This window comes from Scleropages formosus, chromosome 13 (assembly GCF_900964775.1).
Source record: "Scleropages formosus chromosome 13, fSclFor1.1, whole genome shotgun sequence".
In the NCBI taxonomy this organism is placed as follows: Eukaryota; Metazoa; Chordata; class Actinopteri; order Osteoglossiformes; family Osteoglossidae; genus Scleropages; species Scleropages formosus.
In genome coordinates this window covers 29,014,744-29,037,925 of record NC_041818.1, presented here as the reverse complement: position 1 = coordinate 29,037,925, position 23,182 = coordinate 29,014,744, and the positions used below count along the sequence as shown (strand labels likewise).

The window sequence follows — 23,182 nt, the reverse complement described above, 5'->3', positions numbered from 1 at the left end:
CCTCTCACCACTACCCTACCAGCTATCCCCTAACTCTCTCACCACTACCCTACCACCTATCCCCTAACCCTCTAACCACTACCCTACCAGCTAACCCATAACCCTCTCACCACTACCCTACCAGCTATCCCCTAACCCTCTAAACACTACCCTACCAGCTATCCCCTAACCCTCTCACCACTACCCTAGCAGCTATCCCCTAACCCTTTTACCACTATCCTACCAGCTAACCCCTAACCGTCTAAACACTACCCTACCAGCTATCCCCTAACCCCTAACCGTCTAAACACTACCCTACCAGCTAACTCCCAACCCTCTCACCACTACCCTACCAGCTATCCCCTAACCCTCTCACCACTACCCTACCAGCTATCCCCTAACCTTCTAAACACTACCCTACCAGCTATCCCCTAACCCTCTCACCACTACCCTACCAGCTATCCCCTAACCCTCTAACCACTACCCTACCAGCTATCCCCTAACTCTCTCACCACTATCCTACCAGCTATCCCCTAACCCTCTCACCACTACCCTACCAGCTAACCCTCTAACCACTACCCTACCAGCTAACCCCTAATCCTCTCACCACTACCCTAGCAGCTATCCCCTAACCCTCTTACCACTATCCTACCAGCTAACCCCTAACCGTCTAAACACTACCCTACCAGCTATCCCCTAACCCCTAACCATCTAAACACTACCCTACCAGCTAACTCCCAACCCTCTCACCACTACCTTGCCAGCTATCCCCTTACCCTCTCACCACTACCTTGCCAGCTAACCCCTAACCTTCTAAACACTACCCTACCAGCTATCCCCTAACCCTCTCACCACTACCCTACCAGCTATCCCCCCTCACTCTCTCCATTACAAATACTGCAGTTGTCACGACCCCACCCCTCAACCAGCACCTTCAATCGCAGCACTCAGCTATAAGACACTTCTCATCCTCTTCCCAATTGCAGAATCTCACTCGGCACATGGTTCTGCACTTTTCAACGCATGTTGAACATGTCATTTGTGTAATGCAGGAATTTATGAAGTGTTTCCTTATGTAGGGGGCGTGTCTTCAAGGTTTTCAGCCTACAGTGGGCCTATAATTGATGGTTGCTGGCGAAGTAGTAAAGTTTCGCGCTTCGATAGATTAATTGAAACGTGGAAATTACGGCCGTTCATTTTTTAATGTTCTTTGTGCGCCACCGTGTGGCCGCAGTGACAGCAGCACTGACAATGTGGGACAAGCGCGGGTGCAGCAGTGCTGACTGACAACAGTAACTGATTTCTCCATAAACACTGTCTGGGACCTGCAGCCATTACACTCCATCTCCAGCACAAAAAACTAATTTTAAACTAAACTTTACTTTTGTTCAGTACAAATCTGTGCAAAAAAAAAAAGAGTAAAAAAATTCAGCAGACTAACAAGTATGCAACAACAATGTATGAAAAAAAGAGCGATTAAATGAAGACTGAATTCTGGTGTGCATAGTTTCCCAACACTGGTGTAGGACACGAGGAGGAGACGTAGCCAGTTGAGCAGCATGGTCATGAATGCCTGGTCTCACTGTGAACTACATGATGTCCAAGGCACCATGAGGTATGAAGAGGATGAGAATGGCGGATGATGCTGTGGCACCCTCTGACCAGCAGGCGGAGTGGAGGGACGGACAGACAAGGTCTGAGGAACCTGCTGGACCCGCACGCGCACACACACACACACACACACACACACACACGGTGGTTGTCCTCTGTTTCAATATCATAGAGACTCGCTCCATGAGATGTGATCCTGGTGGAGTCGGCTGAAATACACGATGGGCAGGATTTCTTCATATAGTCCACCAAGAAGCCCCTCACAGTTCCCCAGGGTCATGTGTCTCCGCTGCATCGTCTCCTTCGCTGGTCACGTCCTCCTCAGATCCCTTTGCCTCCACATTTCCCTGCCATACCTCCTCGAGACACTCTAGGGCAGGATGTCCACAAAGATCAGCATTATAAACATTCTGTACATGGCCAAACACACACTCCATTTAATGTGACACATACTGCATCTCCATCAGTCCTTTCATCCACATCTTTCTCCTCACCCTTGTCAGAACCCTTAAGGACATGGGCTTCACACAGGAACTTCTCGAGCCTTTCTTCCTGGTGGTGGAAGTACCATTCCTCCACGACATCTTCATACTGCTCCAGCATGGTCTCACACTGAGAGAGTTCCATACAGTGTTAAGTGACACACACTACACACGCGCACAGAGTCTGCATCCTCACTTTGGCTTCCACACTCACCTTCACACTCCACTGTGTGCTGTAGAAGTTTCTGCCAAAGTGCTGATGTGTGCAGAAAGGTGTGTATTGTGGTGGTGTCACTGACACCTACACAATGTGTGAGTGAGAAGGTGAGGATGGGGTGACAAGTGAGCAGATCGTCTGGTGCAGAGACGACAGAATAGGCGGTTTCCGGAAGGACAGTCTCCAGCGTGTCAGTGACCAGGTGCCGCTCTGCAGCTGCACTGAACCAGTGGGTTCGGAAACAGTGCACTTTACCTCTCAAAGGAGGATCGCTCGGGATGATCCGACACCAAGCGCGCACGCACGCTGACCCAAAACAGCCATGTTTCACTGACACCCTGCGATGCGAATCCCTAGGGTCTGCGAGGGGGTACCTGCTTCTTCATGTCGGCCACCTCCACAGACGGCTCATCCCACAGCTCGTAGGGCAAACCCAGCTCCACCTTCACGCCCTTGTTCACCAGATTCTTGAGGGTGGTCATGGTCTGGCTGGTGCCCTGGGAACACAGATGGAGGACAAAAAGCGAAAGAGTAGTAGTTGAAAAGAAGTACTCGAGCAGATGATTGTAGAAGAAGAAATACTTTGTTTTGAATCCTTTAATCTCTTTATTTCATGAACTGGGAATATAATGGAGACATGAACAGATATTTACCTTTGCATATCTGAGGCTCCCGGGTCGCTCTGCGTGAATGCTGTACTGGAGGATTCCTTCACAGATGTTGTCTATAGCTTCTGTCAGGCGTGTTTCTCTGTAATCATACACAAAGGCCACTTCAGGGGTGTGTGTGTGTGTGTGTGTGTGTGTGAGAGAGAGAGAGAGCCAACGGAGGGGCCACTTACGAAGTGTTGTACTTGATCTTGCGCTTGCGTTTGCCAGTGTCCAACACCTCTCCCATCTCCAGAACCTCTTTGGATCTGCTGCTCTTGTCCAAGACGGCCTGGAGCTCCACCGTGAGGAACTTACACACTGGGGACAAAGCAAAACACACACTAAAACTCACCAACAGAAAGCGCAGAGACCCTAGGTTATCAAAGCACGAAACCACTGACACTCATGATGCAGATGAACAGCAGCACAAGGATGCTCATCATCATCATCATCACCATCATCATCACCACCATAGTAAAGAGTAAAGTGGCCAAATGAGTCTCTGAATTACTGAATAATAAGTAACCACAAGTGACAGGGCAACAAGAGCCAAAGTGCTACCTTCACATTTATTAGGCAATCTGTCGTCTTGGTCTGCCAAAGCAAAGCTGGAAGCCCACAAAAGCGTGAGAAAAATAAGCTCCATTGATTCTTATAATGCTTTTATTGATCTCTTCTCAACTCAAGAGGCTGTATTGCACTGTGCCACTGTGGCACCTCTGCCTTCCTTCAGTGCGACGCCACTGGGCATGCGCGGGATACCGTTACTGTACTGGACATGCGCAGGATACCGTTACTGAACTGGGCATGCGCGTAGTAGCCCTCCAAGTCAACCAATGGCGAACGCGTGACTATGATAAGGTTGACCGGAGAAAACATATCCTGAAAGGTGTATAAAGCAGATTTACTTAAAAACTGGCAACATTTTTAAACTAAACGGATTACAAAAATGTTAAATATGTAGATTTATATCTATAGATGCATTAATAGTCAAATATTAATTTGTCAAAGATGTTTTTCTAAATCATAGAAACACCTTTCCAGAAATTTTAGGACCTGCGATCAATTTACAGGCAGGAACCGGAATGGCGGCGTCGGAGCTGGAGCGTTCATTGCACGGAGGGGAAAAAAACAATGAAGCGTACGCTTCTTACAAAGACTAACTGAATGGATGTATGGACACGGAACGAGTGTGATACGGCACGTTAAACTGTGTCCTGGTTCGTGAATTTCCTGCGGATTTTCCTGTCTGTCCGCGTCCACACGGAGGAGGTACGAGCGGCTCGTCAGAGAACTGTGTCTGTCCGCCTCAGTCACACACAGAGTGAGTCCGGCTGCTGCATTCGGCGGGTTCGTGCAGAAAGAAACACCGGCGGCGGCAGCTTTTCACTCAGCGGTGACAAGAATTGATGTTAAGCTTCGCGGAGCTCGTTACATCGATTGAAAAGTACGCAACACCAACAGTCATGCAACAGGGCTTCCTATGATAACCGCGTAGCTTCAGTGATAATGATCATCATGGTGATGCGCAAGAAGTAAATAAGTAACTGAGAAGAAGTGAGAGGACGGGTGAGTGAAGAATAGCAACAGTGAGTCAACATAAACAGCAAAACGCAAACGAACGAGTTATTAAAGTTATTATCATCATCGTGTCAATCATGGTTTTTCATTGCACCGGCGCAGTACAGGTGTAAATCGACTGTCAAGGTACCAAGTGTTTCCCGCGTGCCACCCACTGCGACTGTCCCAGAGAGAGTGAACTGTCATTCACATGATCAGGTGTGTGTGTGTGTGTGTGTGTGTGTGTGTGTGTGTGTTGGGGGGGGGAGAGGGAGAGAAAAGAGAGAGGGAAGGGAAGGGAAGGGAAGGGGAGAACGGAGGACACCTCCCACTCACTGCTGTCAAGGCGGGTTAAGGTTTGATTTTTTTTCTTCTCGTCTTCTTTTATTGCATGTAGTAGTAACTCAGGAAAATGATGATCTCGATTTTATGTAGAGCCTTGCTTTTGCAGTAAGTAAGGAGGATGGGGCACAATAACCACAGAACACAAAGGGATTTACAGTAAATCATAGTCGATGAGCAGACACAGTCATGCCACGTTTGAATTACAAGAATTGGACTTGGAATTGGAGGAGTTCCATTGAGCGCTTGGGCTTCACAGGCATTTGTTTGCGTTTACACGTGAAGGAGCTCAACTGGACTCGAGCGAGGAGAGAACTCCTCTAGTCAGTCCTACGGAAGAGGACGACACTGGACGCTTCCTGGCACTGTTTCTCGTTCCGGGATTTTTAAATATACGTGGATGTTAGAGACGCGGTTGGAGAGCGCTCGGACAGCTACTTTAACGTCATGTTACTTTTGTCTTTGTATGGTTTTTGAAATGGTTTCTCCATTCTGAATGATCAGTTCATCATTTTGTTGTCTATGTATTCAGAGCTCCGCTTTTCCCCGGAATGGGAATTTATTCATTCTTTGGTTGTTGTTAGTCGATTTTGACAATACTGCTGTTTTTCCTTCATAGTGTATCCCTGTCTTTGTAAACCACACTGAGCTACAAGTCTTTGTTATCAGGTTGCCTGGGTTTTTTAAATGTAATAATATTCGGACTTTTTTGCCCTCGTCGTTTTGCAGTCTAAATAAAACCATGTTTCATTCTGGTCTCTTGGAGTAGATTTTGGAAGACTTTACATTTGCTAAATGATCTATCAATGCTAAATGATCCAATATGTGTTTGATATGGTCTACAGCATGTTTTTTACACTTTCTCTCTTGTGAGGCTGAGCGTTCGCAAGGAAACTGTCTGGAAGTGGTTGGATTGGGTTGGGTTGGGTTGGCTTGGGTTTGTTTTAGGCTTTGTTTTATCTCTCTCTCTGTCTCACATAGTCCTTCCAGTCATGGCTGATGAGCGCAGGCCGAAGCAGTGCAGCTTGGTGCTGCCCACCGAGTCCATGAAAGTCATGGCAGAATCTGTGGGCGTTGGCCAGTTGCAGGAGGAGTGCTGTGTGGCTCTCAGTGAGGAGGTCAGCTACCGCATTAAGGAAATCGCGCAGGTAGGCAGCAGGCGTGGCTCTGTCTGTAGTGTGTGTGTATGAGAGAGTGCACCGCTCAGTCAGTCGTGTGTGTTCGCGTTGGCCAGGACGCGCTCAAGTTCATGCACCACGGGAAGAGACGTAAGCTGACGACCAATGACATCGACCATGCTCTCAAACTGAAGAACGTGGAGGTGAGTGGGGGCAACATGCAGGAGGGGCTTGTTAACTTATCATCATCATTGCCATAGTAACAGTGTGCGGCTAACTCTCTTACTGGTTTCATTCTATGATGCCTTCTGTATGGTGTTCTCTAGCCGCTGTATGGGTTCCAGTCCCAGGAGTTCATCCCCTTCCGTTTTGCCAGCGGCGGTGGCAGGGAGCTCCATTTCTATGAGGAGAAGGAGGTGGACCTTAGTGACATCATCAACACACCACTCCCCCGCGTTCCCCTTGATGTCTCCCTGAAGGGTAACAGCACCCTGGTGAAGTTATTGTGGATTACAGCCCTTGAATGTGTTTGTTTTATAAATTTGAAATATGTAGTCAGGCTTTGCTCCTCTGGTGACGCATTTCCATGTTAATTTTTCAGCGCACTGGTTGAGTATAGAAGGTGTCCAACCAGCCATCCCAGAGAACCCTCCTCCAGGTGAGACTCTCGGACTGCTATGTGCCGTCTTCTTGTTGGTGTTGTTCTGCCACGTCACTGTCTCTCATTTTAATCCATCCTACTGAATCCTCAGTTTAGGAACACACTTGGGACACAAAGTCTTGTCTGTAACTGCAAAGTCACTTGTTCCACTAAGTCTTCATCAAAGGTTAATTAGTCGAGACATCTTTTATTTTGTTCTTGTTAGGTTCTGTAAAAACCTCAAATACAGATTTCATAAATAAAAAATACTTTAATACCATTGTAATATTTTTGGGCTACATCACATCTTACACTTATTTAAAGTGAGTGAAAATATAAATGCCTGGTCTAATCAGTGCCTACTGTTGGTTGATTTATCCTATGAGCTTTTGCACAGTTCCTCATGTTGTTACTGATCGCTGACACTCAGGAACAACAGACACAATCTGTAAACACAGTGGAAGTTTGTAGAATTAAGTTGATCCACTACTCCTTTTCTGTTTTGGTGCTCTTTACTGCCATCAGTTGGTTTGCAGGGTAAAGACAGATTGCATTTGCTCTGCTACAGACAAAAATTTTGGAAAGCACACACACACACACATTTTCAGAACCGCTTATCCTATACGGGGTCACGGGGAACCGGAGCCAACCCGGTAACACAGGGCGTAAGGCTGGAGGGGGAGGGGACACACCCAGGACGGGACGCCAGTCCGTCGCAAGGCACCCCAAGCGGGACTCGAACCCCAGACCCACCGGAAAGTAGGACTGTGGTCCAACCCACTGCACCACCGCACCCCCTTTTGGAAAGCATGTTTGAACAAAATGAAACTAAATTAGCAAAATGTATATTTTGAAAATGCCCAACTTGTCAATTCGTAACACGAGGGGATCCTGTACTGAGTTTGTCTTTGACGTGTAACGTGTGACTTTTGCTCTTCTGTTTCTCCAAGTGTCCAAAGAACAGCAGAAAGTCGAGTCCACTGAGCCCCTGAAAGCTGTGAAACCTGGGCAGGAGGAGGAAGGGCCTGTCCAGGGCAAAGGTCAAGGGGTAACCAGTGCAGAAAGCAAAGGTCTGTGCGCTCGCTGCGACAAAGACACTAAATTCAAGTTAACATAGTTTCAGTTTTATCTGTTGAGAAAAATGGTCTGGTTTTGTAGTGATTTCTCCCATTAAAAGAGAGCACTGTTATAAATGATAGAACCACAACCCTTGCACCTGCTGCAGTGCGCTGATCCACTCGTGAGTGCAGTGCTACCCCTGTATGAGCGCTCTTTGGTTATGCCGCCCCTCAGGGAAGGAGAAGAGCATCTCCCGGCTGAAGCCACGCAGCACCCACGAGCTCTCTGTGGAGCAGCAGCTCTACTACAAGGAGATCACAGAGGCCTGTGTGGGGTCGTGCGAGGCTAAACGAGCGGTGAGACATGCCTCCTTGAGGGTCTGCATGAGTCCATGTTTGGGCGTGTAAAGTGAACATGTGAGTGATGTTTCCTTTCTGCTCTTCTTGTGTCCCCAATCTCCTCAGGAGGCTTTGCAGAGCATCGCCACAGACCCTGGACTCTACCAGATGCTGCCCCGGTTCAGCACCTTTATCTCCGAAGGGGTGAATGTGTTCCTCCTCTTCATTCCCATCCTAAGACGGTGTGACGTCCTGTGTCCCACCTTGTTGGTTGTTCCTCAGTGTCCTGCTGACCGTGTCCTGTGGTTCCTCTTGATCAGGTGCGCGTGAATGTGGTGCAGAATAACCTGGCTTTGCTCATCTACCTGATGCGAATGGTCAAGGCACTGATGGACAATCCCACACTCTACCTGGAGAAATACGTGAGTGATGGTCTGTGAGCCTTCCAGGACATTTACATTTATTCACTTGGCATACAGCTTGAATCTCTGATGCCACCGTGTGGGCAGCATGTGCTGCAGGGATTAACACTGTTGCCTCTGGGCACGGAGGTTGCAGGTATGAATGCCATGTCCTGCTTTAGTAACCCTGTGGAGTTGCTCCAGTGAAAATTGGTTCACGTCCTTCCAGTAGCTCCTCTAGAAGTAACATTCAAATAGCAAATACATAGATAATCGTGTTTGATTCAATGATGGAGCTGTCAGGAGATCAGGAAAGAAGTGACAGTCAAAGAGACGGGTTCGAAACCCTTCTTCAGCGTGGGAGGGATTCAGCAGCTTTGAGGGACACATTCCACTGAAACTGCAGTCAGCTGACGATTTTGGACGCCCCGCAGGTCTTTCTCATGTGAAGACAGTGATTATTAGCATTAAGTGATTCAGAATGAGTCTGAAGATAGTTGAATCTGGCCTGTTGCAATCGCAGCTGCTTGGTGTTGTTGTAGTTGTGTGTGTCAATCGTTCTGTTGGCCCCTTGCACCTGTTCACACCCTGTCCTAGTTACCATCCCTAGTGTGTGAGAGAGAGAGAGAGAGAGAGAGAGAGAGAGAGAGAGAGAGAGAATGAGCCTGTTGCCCCGTTCCACCAGCTCCATGAGCTCATCCCCGCTGTGGTGACCTGCATCGTGAGCAAGCAGCTGTGCCTGCGGCCCGACATGGACAACCACTGGGCGCTGAGAGACTTTGCTGCCCGACTCATGGCCCAGATCTGCAAGACATTCAGCACAACCAACAATAACATCCAGTCACGCATTACCAAGACCTTTACCAAGGTAAGTGCATGTGCCTGTGCACGTGTGTATACATTTGAGAGACTTTTTAAGGGAACTCATTCTGCTTCCTGCTTTCCAGCAGCTCAGCTCCACTCTGTTAACGATTTTGTTCTGTTTTCAAATGATCTCAGTGTGTTATTAAAGGTGTGTGTGTGTGTGTGTGTGTGTGTGTGTGTGTGTGTTTTCTCTGTCTTTCTCCCGTCTCTCAGAGCCTGCTGGATGACAAGACCCAGTGGACGACTCGCTACGGTTCCATCGCTGGACTGGCAGAACTCGGGCCTGATGTTAGTGTGTGTTTTTCACTCGCCGTTCCCAGGTCTCAAGTGCAAAATATTTCCTCCAACCTGTGCATTGTGGCCATTGATACTGTGCTCAGTGTGTTTGTAAGAGAATGCTCTCTCAGGTTCTGGTTCCACACTCACAGCATAGTGTCCATGTCTGGTCCTGCTCCTGTTCCTCCTGCAGGTGATCAAGACCCTCATCCTCCCCCGATTGTCCATCGAAGGAGCTCGCATCAAAGCTGTAGTCGAAGGACCCGTCATCTCCAACATTGACAAGATCGGGGCTGACCACGTGCAGAGCCTCCTTTTGGTCCGTCCGCACTGTGCCTGTCCTGTCTGCGTGTGTCCCTGCTGTGTTTGTCTCTCTTTGTGCCCACTGAGCTCCTTCCTCTGCCCTCCTAGAAACACTGTGCCAGTGTGATTGCCAAGACACGCCCACTTCCTGACAACGTGGACCAGTATCGGGCCGACTACGGGTACCTGGGGTCCATGCTATGCTCTCACGTGGTGAAAGCCCGGGCTCAGGCAGCGCTGCAGGCCCAGCAGGTCAACAGAACCACCCTGACCATCACACAGGTGAGCGTGTAACGCACCAAAACCAGCCACACTCACTCTTCTTTTTACGACAGCTTTATGATAATTATACACGTGCGCACAAAAACACACACTTAGTATAACTAAAAATGATATGCAAAAATAAATTAACAAAAATTGTCTTTATTTGTCAGTGTATTTATTGATATCAGCCTATGGACCTTGGTAAAAATCAGATTCTTCCAAATCACAATTGGATTCAGAACTACTGACGTCAGTTATCATCCCACAAAATGTCACCCTATGCACCAAACTGATGTTGCACATCAGCATGTGTGGCACTAGTGATTCACATGACTCAGCTGAAGGAAGAAATGGAGTGAAACGCATGCAATCATGTCAGCGCTTCTCACACGCTAGTAATAGTAAGACGCTTCCTGATATTGAAGCCATTAAAATGTGAAAAAAAATTCTTAAATTGAACTATGATGTGTGTGTGCACATGCGCAGATTGATGCTGTGTCACTTTTTTCCCTTCCTTTAGCCCCGGCCCACACTCACTCTGTCCCAGGGGGTCTCTACAGGGTCCGGGCCGCGCACTCCCAACATCATAAAGGTGCCAAGTTCACTAACTCTGCCAGTCCAGACCCTGGTGTCGACCCGCCCCGTGACACCTGCCCAGCCGTCACCCCCGGCAACCAAGTACATTGTCATGTCAACCAGCACAGCTGCAGCCACCAGCCCACAGGTAGTGTGCAGTTGGTGGGGTCATCCTTGGAAACGGCACGTGGTGTATCCTGTGTGACGTTTTGGAGTGAAGACCCCACATCTGACTGTGATTGCTGAATGGTCAGAAGTGATATTTAATGGCTTTTAACCCCTTGTCGCCCAATTTCAAAGTTTTAGAGCAGCATGCCCTCTGCTCTGATGTGCAGTGGGTCAGAGCCCCGATGCAGTTTTTAAAGCTGGAAAAATGAAACACATTGCAGGGCTCCTCTGCAGAATTTTCCAGTACTTAGTGATACCTGTTCTGTTCCTGTAGTAATGCCTGTTCTCTTCTATTGAAACACAGCTTTGGAGATACTTAGCTCTGGAGATGCGTAGATGCATTGACCACTACTACCTCGTGTTCCCTTTTTGCTCTGAATGCTTACATTTATGTGTTTACGTTTTTGTGTGTCTGTATATTTCTGATTATGCCTTTTTTAAGTTGTTAATTGCTGCTTCATTTTATTTTTCTGTCGTCTTTAGTGGGGGGGAGGATTGGGGATTGTTTTTGTGCGAAATGGAGTCATGCACTGTGTTTTCTGTTTTGGGTAATGTATGGGTTTTATCTCAAAATAAAGGAAGGTGAAGTTTAAACAGAGATATTTAATGGTTCCCTTTTTCAGTTATCTTCTGGCAGTGATGCTGACGTCCCCTCACTGTCCCTCCCTCAGGTGATATCTCTGACCTCGTCACGCTCAAGCTCACCCATCACCAGCACAGCTCCCAGCTCTACCTCCACCTTGCAGCCGCTGGTGAAAGTAGAACACACAGGGCAGAGCGTTACCACTCCAGGAGCAGGGGGTTCGCGCACCCTCCAGAAGTACATTGTGGTGTCCCTGCCGTCGGCAGTGTCCTCAGAAGTGAAGGCGTCCAGCCTGTCGTCGCCTTCCACCGCAGTGGACTCCACGGTGAAAGCAGATCGCACCGAGTTGCCGGGGGCCAGCACACACTCCTCCCACTGAGAGTGGGGCGGCAAGGGAGCGCAGGGGCTCCGTGCTGGGGGCCGGGGGCATCCGTCGGAGCGCGGTCGGTCCGGAAAGAAGCTTCTGAGCTGTGGACAGTCCAGAGACACACAGGAGCACAGTGGGGGACCAGGTGAGGCCGTGGGGCCAGTTGGTCCTGTCGGGCCCCATGTTTCCGTTCCGCCTCATTCCACAGGGCTCAGTTGACTTGTCTCAGTGACGCTGCTGGACCTCATGTGTTCTGCAATAAAGCTGATGGCTGTTTCCTACACCATGTTTGTATACCCTGTTTGTCCCAGAGTGTCAAAGCAGCACCCCCGATACCACGTGTGTAGTCAGCCCAGTGTGTGTCCATGTGCTGAGTGTGTCTCACACGCTTACACACTTGTCCACAAATTTGTTCCAGACATACATACACTCCCCACACCTGGTGAAGGTGTGAAGGCAGGTAAAGGTGTCCTGTACACAGTCCCCAAAGCTCTCTGAAACCATGAAGCAAGTGGCACACACTCAGTGGCACACACACGGTGCTCATGACCTCCATGAACACCCTTTAGTGCACATCTAATGGTGCCTGAAAGTGCACTTTTTTTTTTTTTGGAATCAATGTGTCGTATGAGGACACCAGGCTGCCAGTGAGTGACAGCCAGTGCAACGGTCACACTGAGGCCTGTCTACACATGAACAGGGTCATGTCTGTACTGGACCTTTTGTGGTCTGTGTGCACGCAGGTGTGTCCCACCATGTCTTTGGCCTGGGATGTTCCCACTGGCAACACCGTGGTTCTTAGGTGTCACTTAGAGGCGCGCAGTGACTGCAAATCTGTTGGGCTCTGCTGGAGGGAGGCGGGACCACAGGGGGGAGAGGGAGGGAGAAGGGGGTGGAGTCCTGCCAGGTCTTCCAGTGGCCAGAGGAGCTGGATGTGTCCAGCCCACTGATCGGGGAAGAGGATCTGCGAGAGGACAAGTTGGAGGAGCACTGCAGCGCTGAGCAAGTAAGGGGGAGAGGAAGAGCGCACGGACACACACACACACACACACACACACACACACACACACACACACAGTGTACATGAAGAGAAGAGGTGCAAGTGTACTGAAGTACAGAGACATGAAAAACTTCCTCTGGTTTCTCACTACAAGTGTGTTAGAGCGCAGCTTATAGTTGTGTGTGTGTGTGTGTGTGTGTGTGTGTGTGTGTGTGTGTGTATACCCGTGGTTTGACGTGTGAGTGTGTTGGTAGCGCTCGGGGGCTGTGTGTCTGAGGGGTGACGTTACACCTGCACACAGGTACGACGCTCCACTGGCAGCACTGTGAGGCCTCAGAGGCTCGGCTCAGCACATACAGCGCGGACAGACGTGTGAAAAGAGGGAGCGTGAGTCCAGGCCGGGGGCACAGCATTCAGGAGGAGGTGCTGCCTTCCGCTCCACAACTGGACTCTGCTGCTCCAATGAGCCAGAGGATCCTCACGGCAAACGGTGGAGCACTGAGACGCCTCCAGCAGGTAAGCAGATACCTTCTGAGCAACGTGGTAAACCGGAGTGCGTCACCGCAGGTGGGTTCTGTCACCTGGATGAGTGCGTCTTTTATCAGACATTTAATTCCTGAGGTTTTAAGGCAAATTGAAGTGTGTCAGTATGAAGTTAGAAGGAGGGAAGGCAGAACTGCGTTGATGCTTCATACCTTTACATTTACATTCATTTAGCAGACACTGTTCTTCGAAGCAATGTACATCTCAGAGAAAAATACAAGAGGAAGAGTAACTAAAAAATAAAGTTTGTTACATCAAAAGAAGGAGAGACTTGGATTCAGACAAGTGGTTCTAGAGCAGTCAATTTGTCACATACCACGGTATGAACCAGTACACCTGTCACACGAGTAGCTGCGTACAGCTTTAGCCACTATTCTACCTGCGCGCAGTGGGTTTTCCGTTAGCGAACGCTTTGCATCTTCACAGGGCCTGGAAGGGAATGTTTTTGTGTGAAACAGAAAGAGAGAGAGAGAGAGAGAGAGAGAGTGCAGTGCCACACGGACCTCCGATTGACCAGAGCCCTCGCTCACACACAGCAGTTAAGACAAACTGTTCAGAAGTCAAATGCCTAGTTTCGTTCATTGGTGTTATTCGGTCTCCCGCTATTTGGTGTTTCACATACGCGGCTGACGATTATTAATTATTACTTATCGTCAGTCGATCCACATCAACATTTTGGCGCCATTCAGTCCCCATGAAAAGTGTGTGAGAGATGCCGTGAGAAACACCATGTTGTGGGAACTGCATAGCAACACTAATCTGAGTCATTTGTGTGACTCTCAGTAAGAGCCACTTGGACCTTTGACCTCACGTCTTACGTGCCCCCCCCCCAGGATGCCGGAGAGGGTGCACAGGTTCCAGGGTCAGTGTTACTACAAACTGAAGCGGGCTTGTCAGCACCGGGGGGTTCTTTTCCAGGACCCCCTGTTCCCCCCAGCAGCCCAGTCACTCTTCTACCAACGGCCACCCCCACCAGGACTTGCCTGGAAAAGACCCCGGGTGAGAGAGAGAGGCATGTTCACTCACACACACTGCACACAGACGAACAGAGTTATGATGAGATTAACATGGGTTCGAAGAACTGCGAGGATGACATCAGTTAGACAGGCCAAGTGTGACGTGAGGAGCTGAGCCAGGAGCACGAGTGTGTGTCCTCCTTGCGCATTCCACGCACACACTGGACAGCCTTATTCTAAAGACGACGTTCTAATTAGGGAGAGGCGTCTGCCGAGTGTAACCCAAGAAGGACAAGAACGTGTGTGTCGCGTGTGTGAGCTCGGCTGGGGCAATTACCAGGGTGTTGTCGTGTGTGTCCTGGTATCTAAAAACAACGTTGATTACCAAAGCACATGTATCACTGTAGCGTGTGTGTGTGTGTGTGTGTGTGTGTGTGTGTGTGTGTCCACATGTACAATGCTGCATTTTGTGTAAATACACATACAGGGATGTGTAATGAGGTGTGTGAAATGAACTGTGGAAATGTGAGAAGGCCTAAGGTGTCGTGTGATCAATATTCTGAGCTCCTTACGGATGAAAAATGGTGAGAACTGATGAAAACTGTTGAAAAATTTTGAAAAATTTAAATCTCTGTACGGTGGGTCCTGGATCTACAGCTGTGCCACTTTACAGCACCACTGGTGTGGAGACAGAAGGTTTGAAGAATATGCTGTTCAGAAATGGTCCTGCTGACCTATGTTCTCACATTGTGGCACTTTGGAACGACCACACACGCACACACACACACCTAAAGCACTGACACACTGAAGCAGGAGCTCAAACATGGCACATTGTACCTCTGTCTCATTTACACACCATATTCCCCTCAACAAACACACACACACACACAGAGCTGAGCCGAGGTGTGCAGGATCATCTCCTCTGTTGCCGTAATATGATTTCGGAGCATCGTATCATTGCACTGGAGTTCCTCTTGGGTGAAGAATAGCAGAGATGCCTTTTGCTGAGGACTCATGTAACACACCGATTGCTGCTGTGTGTGTTGGGGAGCAGGAGACAGGAGGTGCTGTCAGTGTCTCTCACCTGTAATCTGATCCGGCCAAACACACTGGGGGAGGGAGGAGGGCACTCAAGTATCTAAACACAGATCAACAGCTTTAAAGGGAGTCTCACTCTCACACCCTTCTGGGCCCAAGTCAGGATGTGAGGCCGTGACAGTAAAGGCAGTGCAGTTCAAGTCCACTTTACCAAGCGTCTGTGTGAACGCTCGCTCCTGTCCCCTCTCACCCCGTCTCCCTAACTCCAGTCATTCTGCTTCCTCAGGAGCTCTGCAAGGACCCCCGGCTCTTTGTGGACGGCATTAGCACACGGGACCTGCACCAGGGCAGTCTGGGTAACTGCTGGATGGTGGCAGCCACGTCTTGCCTTGCCACGGAGTCGTCCCTCTGGAAGAAGGTGGGTTCTGAGCCGATCTCCAGTGTGACAATCCTGCTTCGTTGCCATGGCGAAGGGTTCGATAGCAGGGCCTGCACACCGTCCCCCAGGTCATCCCAGATCACACAGAGCAGGAGTGGAACCCAAAACGCCTGGATCTGTACGCAGGGATTTTCCACTTCCGCTTCTGGCGCCTGGGTCGCTGGGTGGATGTGGTGGTCGACGACCGTCTCCCGGTCGGCCAGGATGGACAGCTGCTCTTCTGCAGATCCGCGTCCCCCCGCGAGTTCTGGAGCGCCCTGCTGGAAAAGGCCTATGCCAAGTGTGTGTCCGGGGTGCACAGGGGAGGGGGGTGTGGAGCAATAGCAAGGACTCCCAAGAGACCGCTAAAGTCAAATGTTTTATCAACACAGTCGAGGTTTAGCCAAAGTGCTATACAGAATACTGACTGCAACAGGAAGTGACAAGGAAAGGCCCGTGTCCACCTGGTGGTCGACACTCATGAACCCATTAGGTTTGACACAGAAGGAAAAACACTTTGATAAAATATGAGATCTAGAAGACACAGTATGAGTCCAAACAAAGACATAGAGAAGTAATTTAGAACTGGATAGGGAGCCGCTCTCAGGTGTGTTTTGGCACCGCTGCCCACAAAGGTAAGGATGGTGCGACACTAATGATACAGAACAAGTGAGGATTCTTTGAAGGAAATGTTTCACTAAACTGACTGGGATTTCACCCAAGATGAACTTTCCAGAGCCTTGCCACATGTGGCAGCCTTCATGGTCAGGCAAACCTGTCCCTTCTCTCCTGAAACCCTCTGGCTTCCTTCCACAGGTTGAACGGCTGCTACGAGGCCCTGGAGGGGGGCAACACGGCCGAGGCCCTGGTGGATTTCACTGGGGGGGTCTCAGAGCCACTGAGCCTGGACAGGAAGCTGTTGGTCGGCCGCGCAGACAAGAGGAAGGTGCTGTTCCAGACACTGGCACGAGCCCACAGCCGCCAGGCCCTCATCACCTGCTCCATTCGGGTCAGAAGAGCACGGTGACAGCGTTGCTGTTGCGTTTGACACGTCTCTCCAAAGTGATGAAAGACAAGCGATGCACATCTTGTTGGCCTCACACCAGAGCTGTGTTAGAATGTGCTATGAAATTACGGTCACTCATCTCATGCCATCATTTTCTCACTGCAGTGTGAGAGATGTGTCCGCTATGTGTCCACTATCTCCTGGAATCCTGATGTCGTATGATGTTTGATGGAATTGCTTCACGCTCTGTCCCCTTCCACCCCCTGTGCAGCCAGCCGAGGGGGAGGCGGTCGAGTCGGTGCTGTCCTGCGGTTTGGTCTGTGGTCACGCGTACGGGATCACAGCGGTACGGAAGGTCAGGCTCGGGGAGCGACTGCAGAGCCACTGTGGAACCACCTGGGTAAACGTGGTGCGGATGCGGAACCCCTGGGGTACGAGCGATTGGACCGGCGCCTGGAGCCAGGGGTCAGTTTGGCACCAACCGTTAGGACACCCAGTGAAAATGACCTGAACAAGTGTGGATCCTGTGCTGCCACTAGTAGAGGAAGCTGGTTCGATGGCAACAGGACACAATTTCTTCCCCTGTGCAAATGCAGTGTACCCTAGAGATATTTAGTGTTTGTGTTGCACCCTCCTACAGGTCAGAGCAGTGGCAGCTGGCAGGGCGTGTGGAGCTCGAGAGAATGGGCATCATAGTGAGAGATGTTGGAGAGTTCTGGTAAATGAGCCCAAAATCCAGTCCTGCATCATCATCAGTCCTACATCAAAATGTAGTTCTACATCACTAAAACGTGTGTATGAACATGATGGTTAAATTTAGCAGGAATATATTTTAATGCTTAGAACACCTGTGGTTGTGCTGCTCTGTGGTGCAGATATAATCCATACATTATTTTGCATGTTTGGTTCTCACTATGTGTGTGCGCTCGCACGTGTGCATGGTCCTGCACATTAGGATGGAGTTTGATGACTTCTGCCGTTTCTTCACGGACGTCGTGGTGTGTCGAGTGGCTGAACGCCGTCTGCTGTGGCCTCGCTCCCACTGGAGGGAGGTCCGCTGCCACGGGGAGTGGAAACTTGGCCCAGCGGACACCCCAGGGGCGACCGAGGCCGTCGGGGAGGCCAGCAGACCAGGGCCCCCCCTCTGTCCCCGAGGAGACAAGAAGGAGCAACAGCTGGGAGAAACACAGGGGGACAGGATGGCGGAAGGAGGCAAGGAGAGTAACAGCGTCTCCGTGCGCAGCGAGAGGAGTGTGATGTCCGAAGACGGGAGCGGCCGACACACTGACAGGAGGAGCCGCTGCGGGGGATGCATCAACCATCGAGACACCTTCCTAAACAACCCTCAGGTGAGAGGGTGTGGCTGAAGTGAGCGCATTCGCCTGTGTCAGACAACAATGCTGACTAACCTGTGTGTCTTACTCGAGCGCATCGACCACCACACTCACTGGACACACCAAGTGTCGCTGTTCTGACGTACCAGTGGCTCTCAGCTGCTGCTCCCACTGCAGCTTGAGGTGATCTGGAAGGAGCAGGCCCTCTCTAGCCAGTCCCAGGGTTCGAGCGCTGCCTCACAGGGGACGCCTGCTCACAGGTTGGGCTCTCTCGCTCACACAGTTCCTGTTTGAGGTACGGGGCCACGGGGACGAGGTGCTGATCTGCTTGCAGCAGGAGGACAGGAGGATCTGGAGGAGTGCAGGAGGAGGCGAGAACTTGCCTATTGGCTTTGAGGTGTTGAAGGTGAGCACCTGCTGTGGAGCTCCAAACATCCTCATTTCTCAGCTCGCACTTCTCCAGCTGGCCTCTGGTTCGATTGTGCCCTCTGACTCCGTGTCGCCCCCAGGTGGAGGCGAACCGCTCCAGCCGTGTGCAATGTGTAGGTGAGCAAGCTGCCAGCTCTGTGTACATGGACTCGCGCAGCGTGGCCCTGCGCGTGACCCTGGCACCTGCTCGCTACGTCCTGCTGCCCACAACCTTCCACCCTGGCAGCACTGGCCGCTTCCTCCTGCGGCTCTTCTCGCACTCCCGCATCCAACTCAGGTGAGGCTCGCTGTCCGGGCCAGAGTTCCAATGCATTTCTCAGCATCTGCAGCCAGCTCTCTGCTCTCCTGTCCCTCAGGCAGCTGGAGAACGAGCTTCCCTGCTCTTCTCTGTACCGGTGCTGGGGGGTCCAGGCCTGCATGGTCACCACGGTCCACCTGCAGCGAGCATCTGGACTGAGTGAGGCCAAACACACAGGTGTCCATGAACGTCCACAGTGCCAATGTACACATGACTTTGGGTAGAGATTGGGCTGGGATTGAGGTTGGGGTTAGGGTTAGGGTTAGAGTCGGAGATTGAGTAGAGTTAGGGTTATGGACGGGGTCGGAGATTGGGTAGAGTTAAGGTTACGGACGGGGTCGGAGATTGGCTAAAGTTAAGGTTACAGGTGGGGTCGGAGATTGGGTAGAGTTAAGGTTATGGACGGGGTCGGAGATTGGGTACAGTTAAGGTTACAGTTGGGGTAGGAGATTGGGAAGAGTTACGGTCGGGGTCGGAGATTGGCTAAAGTTAAGGTTACAGTTGGGGTCGGAGATTGGGTACAGTTAAGGTTATGGATGGTGTCGGAGATTGGGTACAGTTAAGGTTACGGTCGGGGTCGGAGATTGGGTAGAGTTACGGTCGGGGTCGGAGATTGGCTAAAGTTAAGGTTACAGTTGGGGTCGGAGATTGGGTAGAGTTAAGGTTACGGTTGGGGTCGGAGATTGGGTAGAGTTACGGTTATGGTTGGGGTCGGAGATTGGGTAGAGTTAAGGTTATGGACGGGGTCGGAGATTGGGTACAGTTAAGGCTACGGACGGGGTCGGAGATTGGGTACAGTTAAGGTTACGGTTGGGGTCGGAGATTGGGTAGAATTAAGGTTACGGTTGGGATCGGAGATTGGGTACAGTTAAGGTTACGGTTGGGGTCGGAGATTGGGTACAGTTAAGGTTATGGATGGGGTCGGAGATTGGGTAGAGTTAAGGTTATGGACGGGGTCGGAGATTGGGTACAGTTAAGGTTACAGTTGGGGTCGGAGATTGGGTAGAGTTAAGGTTATGGACGGGGTCGGAGATTGGGTACAGTTAAGGTTACAGTTGGGGTAGGAGATTGGGTAGAGTTAAGGTTACGGTTGGGGTCGGAGATTGGGTAGAGTTACGGTCGGGGTCGGAGATTGGCTAAAGTTAAGGTTACAGTTGGGGTCGGAGATTGGGTAGAGTTAAGGTTATGGACGGGGTCGGAGATTGGGTACAGTTAAGGTTACGGTTGGGGTCGGAGATTGGGTAGAGTTAAGGTTATGGACGGGGTCGGAGATTGGGTACAGTTAAGGTTACAGTTGGGATCGGAGATTGGGTACAGTTAAGGTTACAGTTGGGGTAGGAGATTGGGTAGAGTTACGGTCGGGGTCGGAGATTGGGTAGAATTAAGGTTACGGTTGGGGTCGGAGATTGGGTAGAGTTACGGTCGGGGTCGGAGATTGGCTAAAGTTAAGGTTACAGTTGGGGTAGGAGATTGGGTAGAGTTAAGGTTACAGTTTGGGTCGGAGATTGGGTAGAGTTACGGTCGGGGTCGGAGATTGGGTACAGTTAATGTTACAGTTGGGGTAGGAGATTGGGTACAGTTAAGGTTACGGTCAAGGTCAGAGATTGGGTACAGTTAATGTTACAGTTGGGGTAGGAGATTGGGTACAGTTAAGGTTACGGTTGGGGTCGGAGATTGGGTACAGTTAAGGTCATGGATGGGGTCGGAGATTGGGTAGAGTTATGGTCGGGGTCAGAGATTGGCTAAAGTTAAGGTTACAGTTGGGGTCGGAGATTGGGAAGAGTTAAGGTTACAGTTGGGGTCAGAGATTGGGTACAGTTAAGGTTACAGTTGGGGTCGGAGATTGGGTACAGTTAAGGTTACGGTTGGGGTCGGAGATTGGGTACAGTTAAGGTTATGGATGGGGTCGGAGATTGGGTAGAGTTAAGGTTATGGACGGGGTCGGAGATTGGGTACAGTTAAGGTTACAGTTGGGGTCGGAGATTGGGTAGAGTTAAGGTTATGGACGGGGTCGGAGATTGGGTACAGTTAAGGTTACAGTTGGGGTAGGAGATTGGGTAGAGTTAAGGTTACGGTTGGGGTCGGAGATTGGGTAGAGTTACGGTCGGGGTCGGAGATTGGCTAAAGTTAAGGTTACAGTTGGGGTCGGAGATTGGGTAGAGTTAAGGTTACGGTTGGGGTCGGAGATTGGGTAGAGTTACGGTTATGGTTGGGGTCGGAGATTGGGTAGAGTTAAGGTTACAGTTGGGGTCAGAGATTGGGTACAGTTAAGGTTACAGTTGGGGTCGGAGATTGGGTAGAGTTAAGGTCATGGACGGGGTCGGAGATTGGGTACAGTTAAGGTTACAGTTGGGGTCAGAGATTGGGTAGAGTTAAGGTTACGGTCGGGGTCAGAGATTGGGTACAGTTAAGGTTACAGTTGGGGTCGGAGATTGGGTAGAGTTAAGGTCATGGACGGGGTCGGAGATTGGGTACAGTTAAGGTTACAGTTGGGGTCAGAGATTGGGTACAGTTAATGTTACAGTTGGGGTAGGAGATTGGGTAGAGTTAAGGTTATGGTTGGGGTCGGAGATTGGGTAGAGTTAAGGTTATGGACGGGGTCGGAGATTGGGTACAGTTAAGGTTACAGTTGGGGTCGGAGATTGAGTAGAGTTAAGGTTATGGTTGGGGTCGGAGATTGGGTAGAGTTAAGGTTATGGTTGGGGTAGGAGATTGGGTACAGTTAAGGTTACAGTTGGGGTCGGAGATTGGGTAGAGTTAAGGTTATGGATGGGGTAGGAGATTGGATACAGTTAAGGTTACGGTTGGGGTCGGAGATTGGGTAGGGATCGGTTTGGTACTGGGGTTGGGATTGGGTAAGCACACATTGGACGAACCACTGACTAAGATGGTGCTGCTTCTCACTGCATTGGTTTATTTCCATGGCAGCTTACAGTCCTTGTGTCCCTCTCCCCTTGTGTCCGTGGACAACAGCTGCTGCCATTTACGCCATCATACGATGCGAGGAGAAAGCAGTGAGGACACGTGTCTTCAAGCACGATAGCAACCCCAAGTTCAACACCAAGGCCATCTTTTACCGCAAATACCCAGACTCACACATACGTATCGAGGTGAGAAGCTCCCAGCAGCACCTCTTGCTTTGGGTGCATTCTGCTGTGTGGGGGGGTTCGGGGGGGGGGGGGGGGGGGGGTTCAGCTGGGGACGTTTCACCGGCGCCCTCTCCGCTACGTGCGTGTGCAGATCTGGCGCCAGGGACGGCTGTGGGATTCTCTGCTGGGTGCAGCCAAGCTGCAGACCGGAGACAGCGAGAGGGGGCGCAGGCGAGTCATCGATCTGCAGGGGGGCCAGATGCGCTCGGGGACGCGGGGGAGCGTCTGCGTGGAGACTTCCTCCAGCCAGCGCCTCACTGATCTGTGAGGAGCCGCAGCCATCATCCCCCCCACTGGATGTCCACAAGCACCATGACTGCAGGTGTACAGTCACGAGCGGCAAAGAAGCCCAAGTGTGAACGAGGAGAGGAAGCGATGAGGACGATCTCCGGTGAAACGAATGTTGATGAGACGAAGCTGAGGGCGGCAGGGCGTACGACAGGCCTCTCAGTCTGGCGCCAGTTTGACAGCCATAGAGCGGAGTCGTGGACCAAGAGTTCGTATTTTAACATGGACGCTGTCACTTTCAACTGGGTACAGCAGCAGTCCTGCAGAGACCATGTGAGGTTATTTGCAGAGGAAGTGCAGGACAACAATGGTCTTTTCTTTATGTCTCCTTCTGCTGGTCAGAGCAAGAACCTTAAATACTGTAGTACAACAGTGCTGCAGCGGTGCCGAGGACTGGAAAACTGTGTTTTACAAATTAATAAAAATGTTTTCATTGCTTCACTTGTTGGGCTCGTTTCTTTCTGCTCGAGGAAGGTGCTGTACTGACTACACGTTGACCATGTGTCTCTCCCTGCCGTCTCTCTCCATTGGCCTCCTCTTTCTGTCCGTATCAAGTCCAGCAGTCCAGTTACAGCCTATGTGACCATCATTGGATCCGAACGCCGATACCGACAGGACCTGATCACTCCCAGCGGGACCACTGAGCTCTTCCACCTCTGAGCATTTGGAGAAAATCAAAAGCCTGTCGCTTCTTAGTCTCGGCCCCAGAGTGGTGGAATGAGCTCCCTGTGTCCCTCATAGCTGCTGAATCCCTCCCACAGGAGGAAGGGTCTCAAACCCATCTCTTTGAGAGCCACTTCTCTCCTGATCTCCAGACAGATCCATTGAGTCCAACACCATTTGTTGTGATTATCTCTATACTTGCTATTTGTATGTCACTTGTGTAGGCAGCTGTCTGACTAACCCTCCACGTCCCATTCCATCT

At 50.6% G+C, this 23,182-nt stretch overlaps 3 protein-coding genes across 9 annotated transcripts; 2 read left to right on the top strand and 1 right to left on the bottom strand.

The window, feature by feature from the left end:
- Positions 1 to 559: 559 nt before the first annotated feature.
- On the bottom strand, positions 560 to 3,670 carry cnpy4 (canopy FGF signaling regulator 4). The gene is made up of 6 exons (XM_018733489.2): positions 3,501 to 3,670; positions 3,131 to 3,257; positions 2,943 to 3,039; positions 2,664 to 2,786; positions 2,085 to 2,202; positions 560 to 1,960 (listed from the first exon to the last, which is right to left on the bottom strand). The coding sequence occupies exons 1-6, from the start codon at positions 3,583 to 3,585 to the stop codon at positions 1,851 to 1,853; spliced, it is 660 nt and encodes a 219-aa protein (XP_018589005.1). The 5' UTR covers positions 3,586 to 3,670; the 3' UTR covers positions 560 to 1,850.
- A 351-nt stretch (positions 3,671 to 4,021) lies between these two features.
- LOC108923178 (transcription initiation factor TFIID subunit 6-like) lies at positions 4,022 to 12,298 on the top strand. 6 transcript variants are annotated; one of them, XM_018733783.2, is made up of 16 exons: positions 4,022 to 4,508; positions 4,628 to 4,718; positions 5,823 to 5,989; positions 6,076 to 6,162; positions 6,286 to 6,439; positions 6,561 to 6,617; positions 7,550 to 7,669; positions 7,893 to 8,014; positions 8,123 to 8,200; positions 8,317 to 8,418; positions 9,083 to 9,265; positions 9,475 to 9,555; positions 9,731 to 9,856; positions 9,949 to 10,122; positions 10,625 to 10,828; positions 11,520 to 12,298. In XM_018733783.2, the coding sequence occupies exons 3-16, from the start codon at positions 5,834 to 5,836 to the stop codon at positions 11,808 to 11,810; spliced, it is 1,935 nt and encodes a 644-aa protein (XP_018589299.1). In that variant the 5' UTR covers positions 4,022 to 4,508; positions 4,628 to 4,718; positions 5,823 to 5,833; the 3' UTR covers positions 11,811 to 12,298. The 6 variants fall into 6 exon arrangements, with proteins under 6 accessions (XP_018589299.1, XP_018589296.1, XP_018589295.1 ...); XM_018733780.2 differs by having other exon boundaries at positions 4,623 to 4,718; XM_018733779.2 differs by lacking the exon at positions 4,628 to 4,718 and having other exon boundaries at positions 4,022 to 4,211.
- LOC108923177 (calpain-5) lies at positions 11,913 to 22,684 on the top strand. Of its 2 annotated transcripts, none has more exons than XM_029257277.1 (14): positions 11,913 to 11,943; positions 13,100 to 13,314; positions 14,175 to 14,340; positions 15,622 to 15,753; positions 15,843 to 16,054; positions 16,570 to 16,762; positions 17,031 to 17,224; positions 17,400 to 17,477; positions 17,715 to 18,108; positions 18,377 to 18,499; positions 18,603 to 18,799; positions 18,879 to 18,997; positions 21,794 to 21,930; positions 22,061 to 22,684. In XM_029257277.1, exons 3-14 carry the CDS (start codon positions 14,176 to 14,178, stop codon positions 22,235 to 22,237), a joined length of 2,121 nt encoding a protein of 706 aa, XP_029113110.1. In that variant the 5' UTR covers positions 11,913 to 11,943; positions 13,100 to 13,314; position 14,175; the 3' UTR covers positions 22,238 to 22,684. The 2 variants fall into 2 exon arrangements, with proteins under 2 accessions (XP_029113110.1, XP_018589294.1); XM_018733778.2 differs by lacking the exon at positions 11,913 to 11,943 and adding an exon at positions 12,777 to 12,804.
- Positions 22,685 to 23,182: the final 498 nt, after the last annotated feature.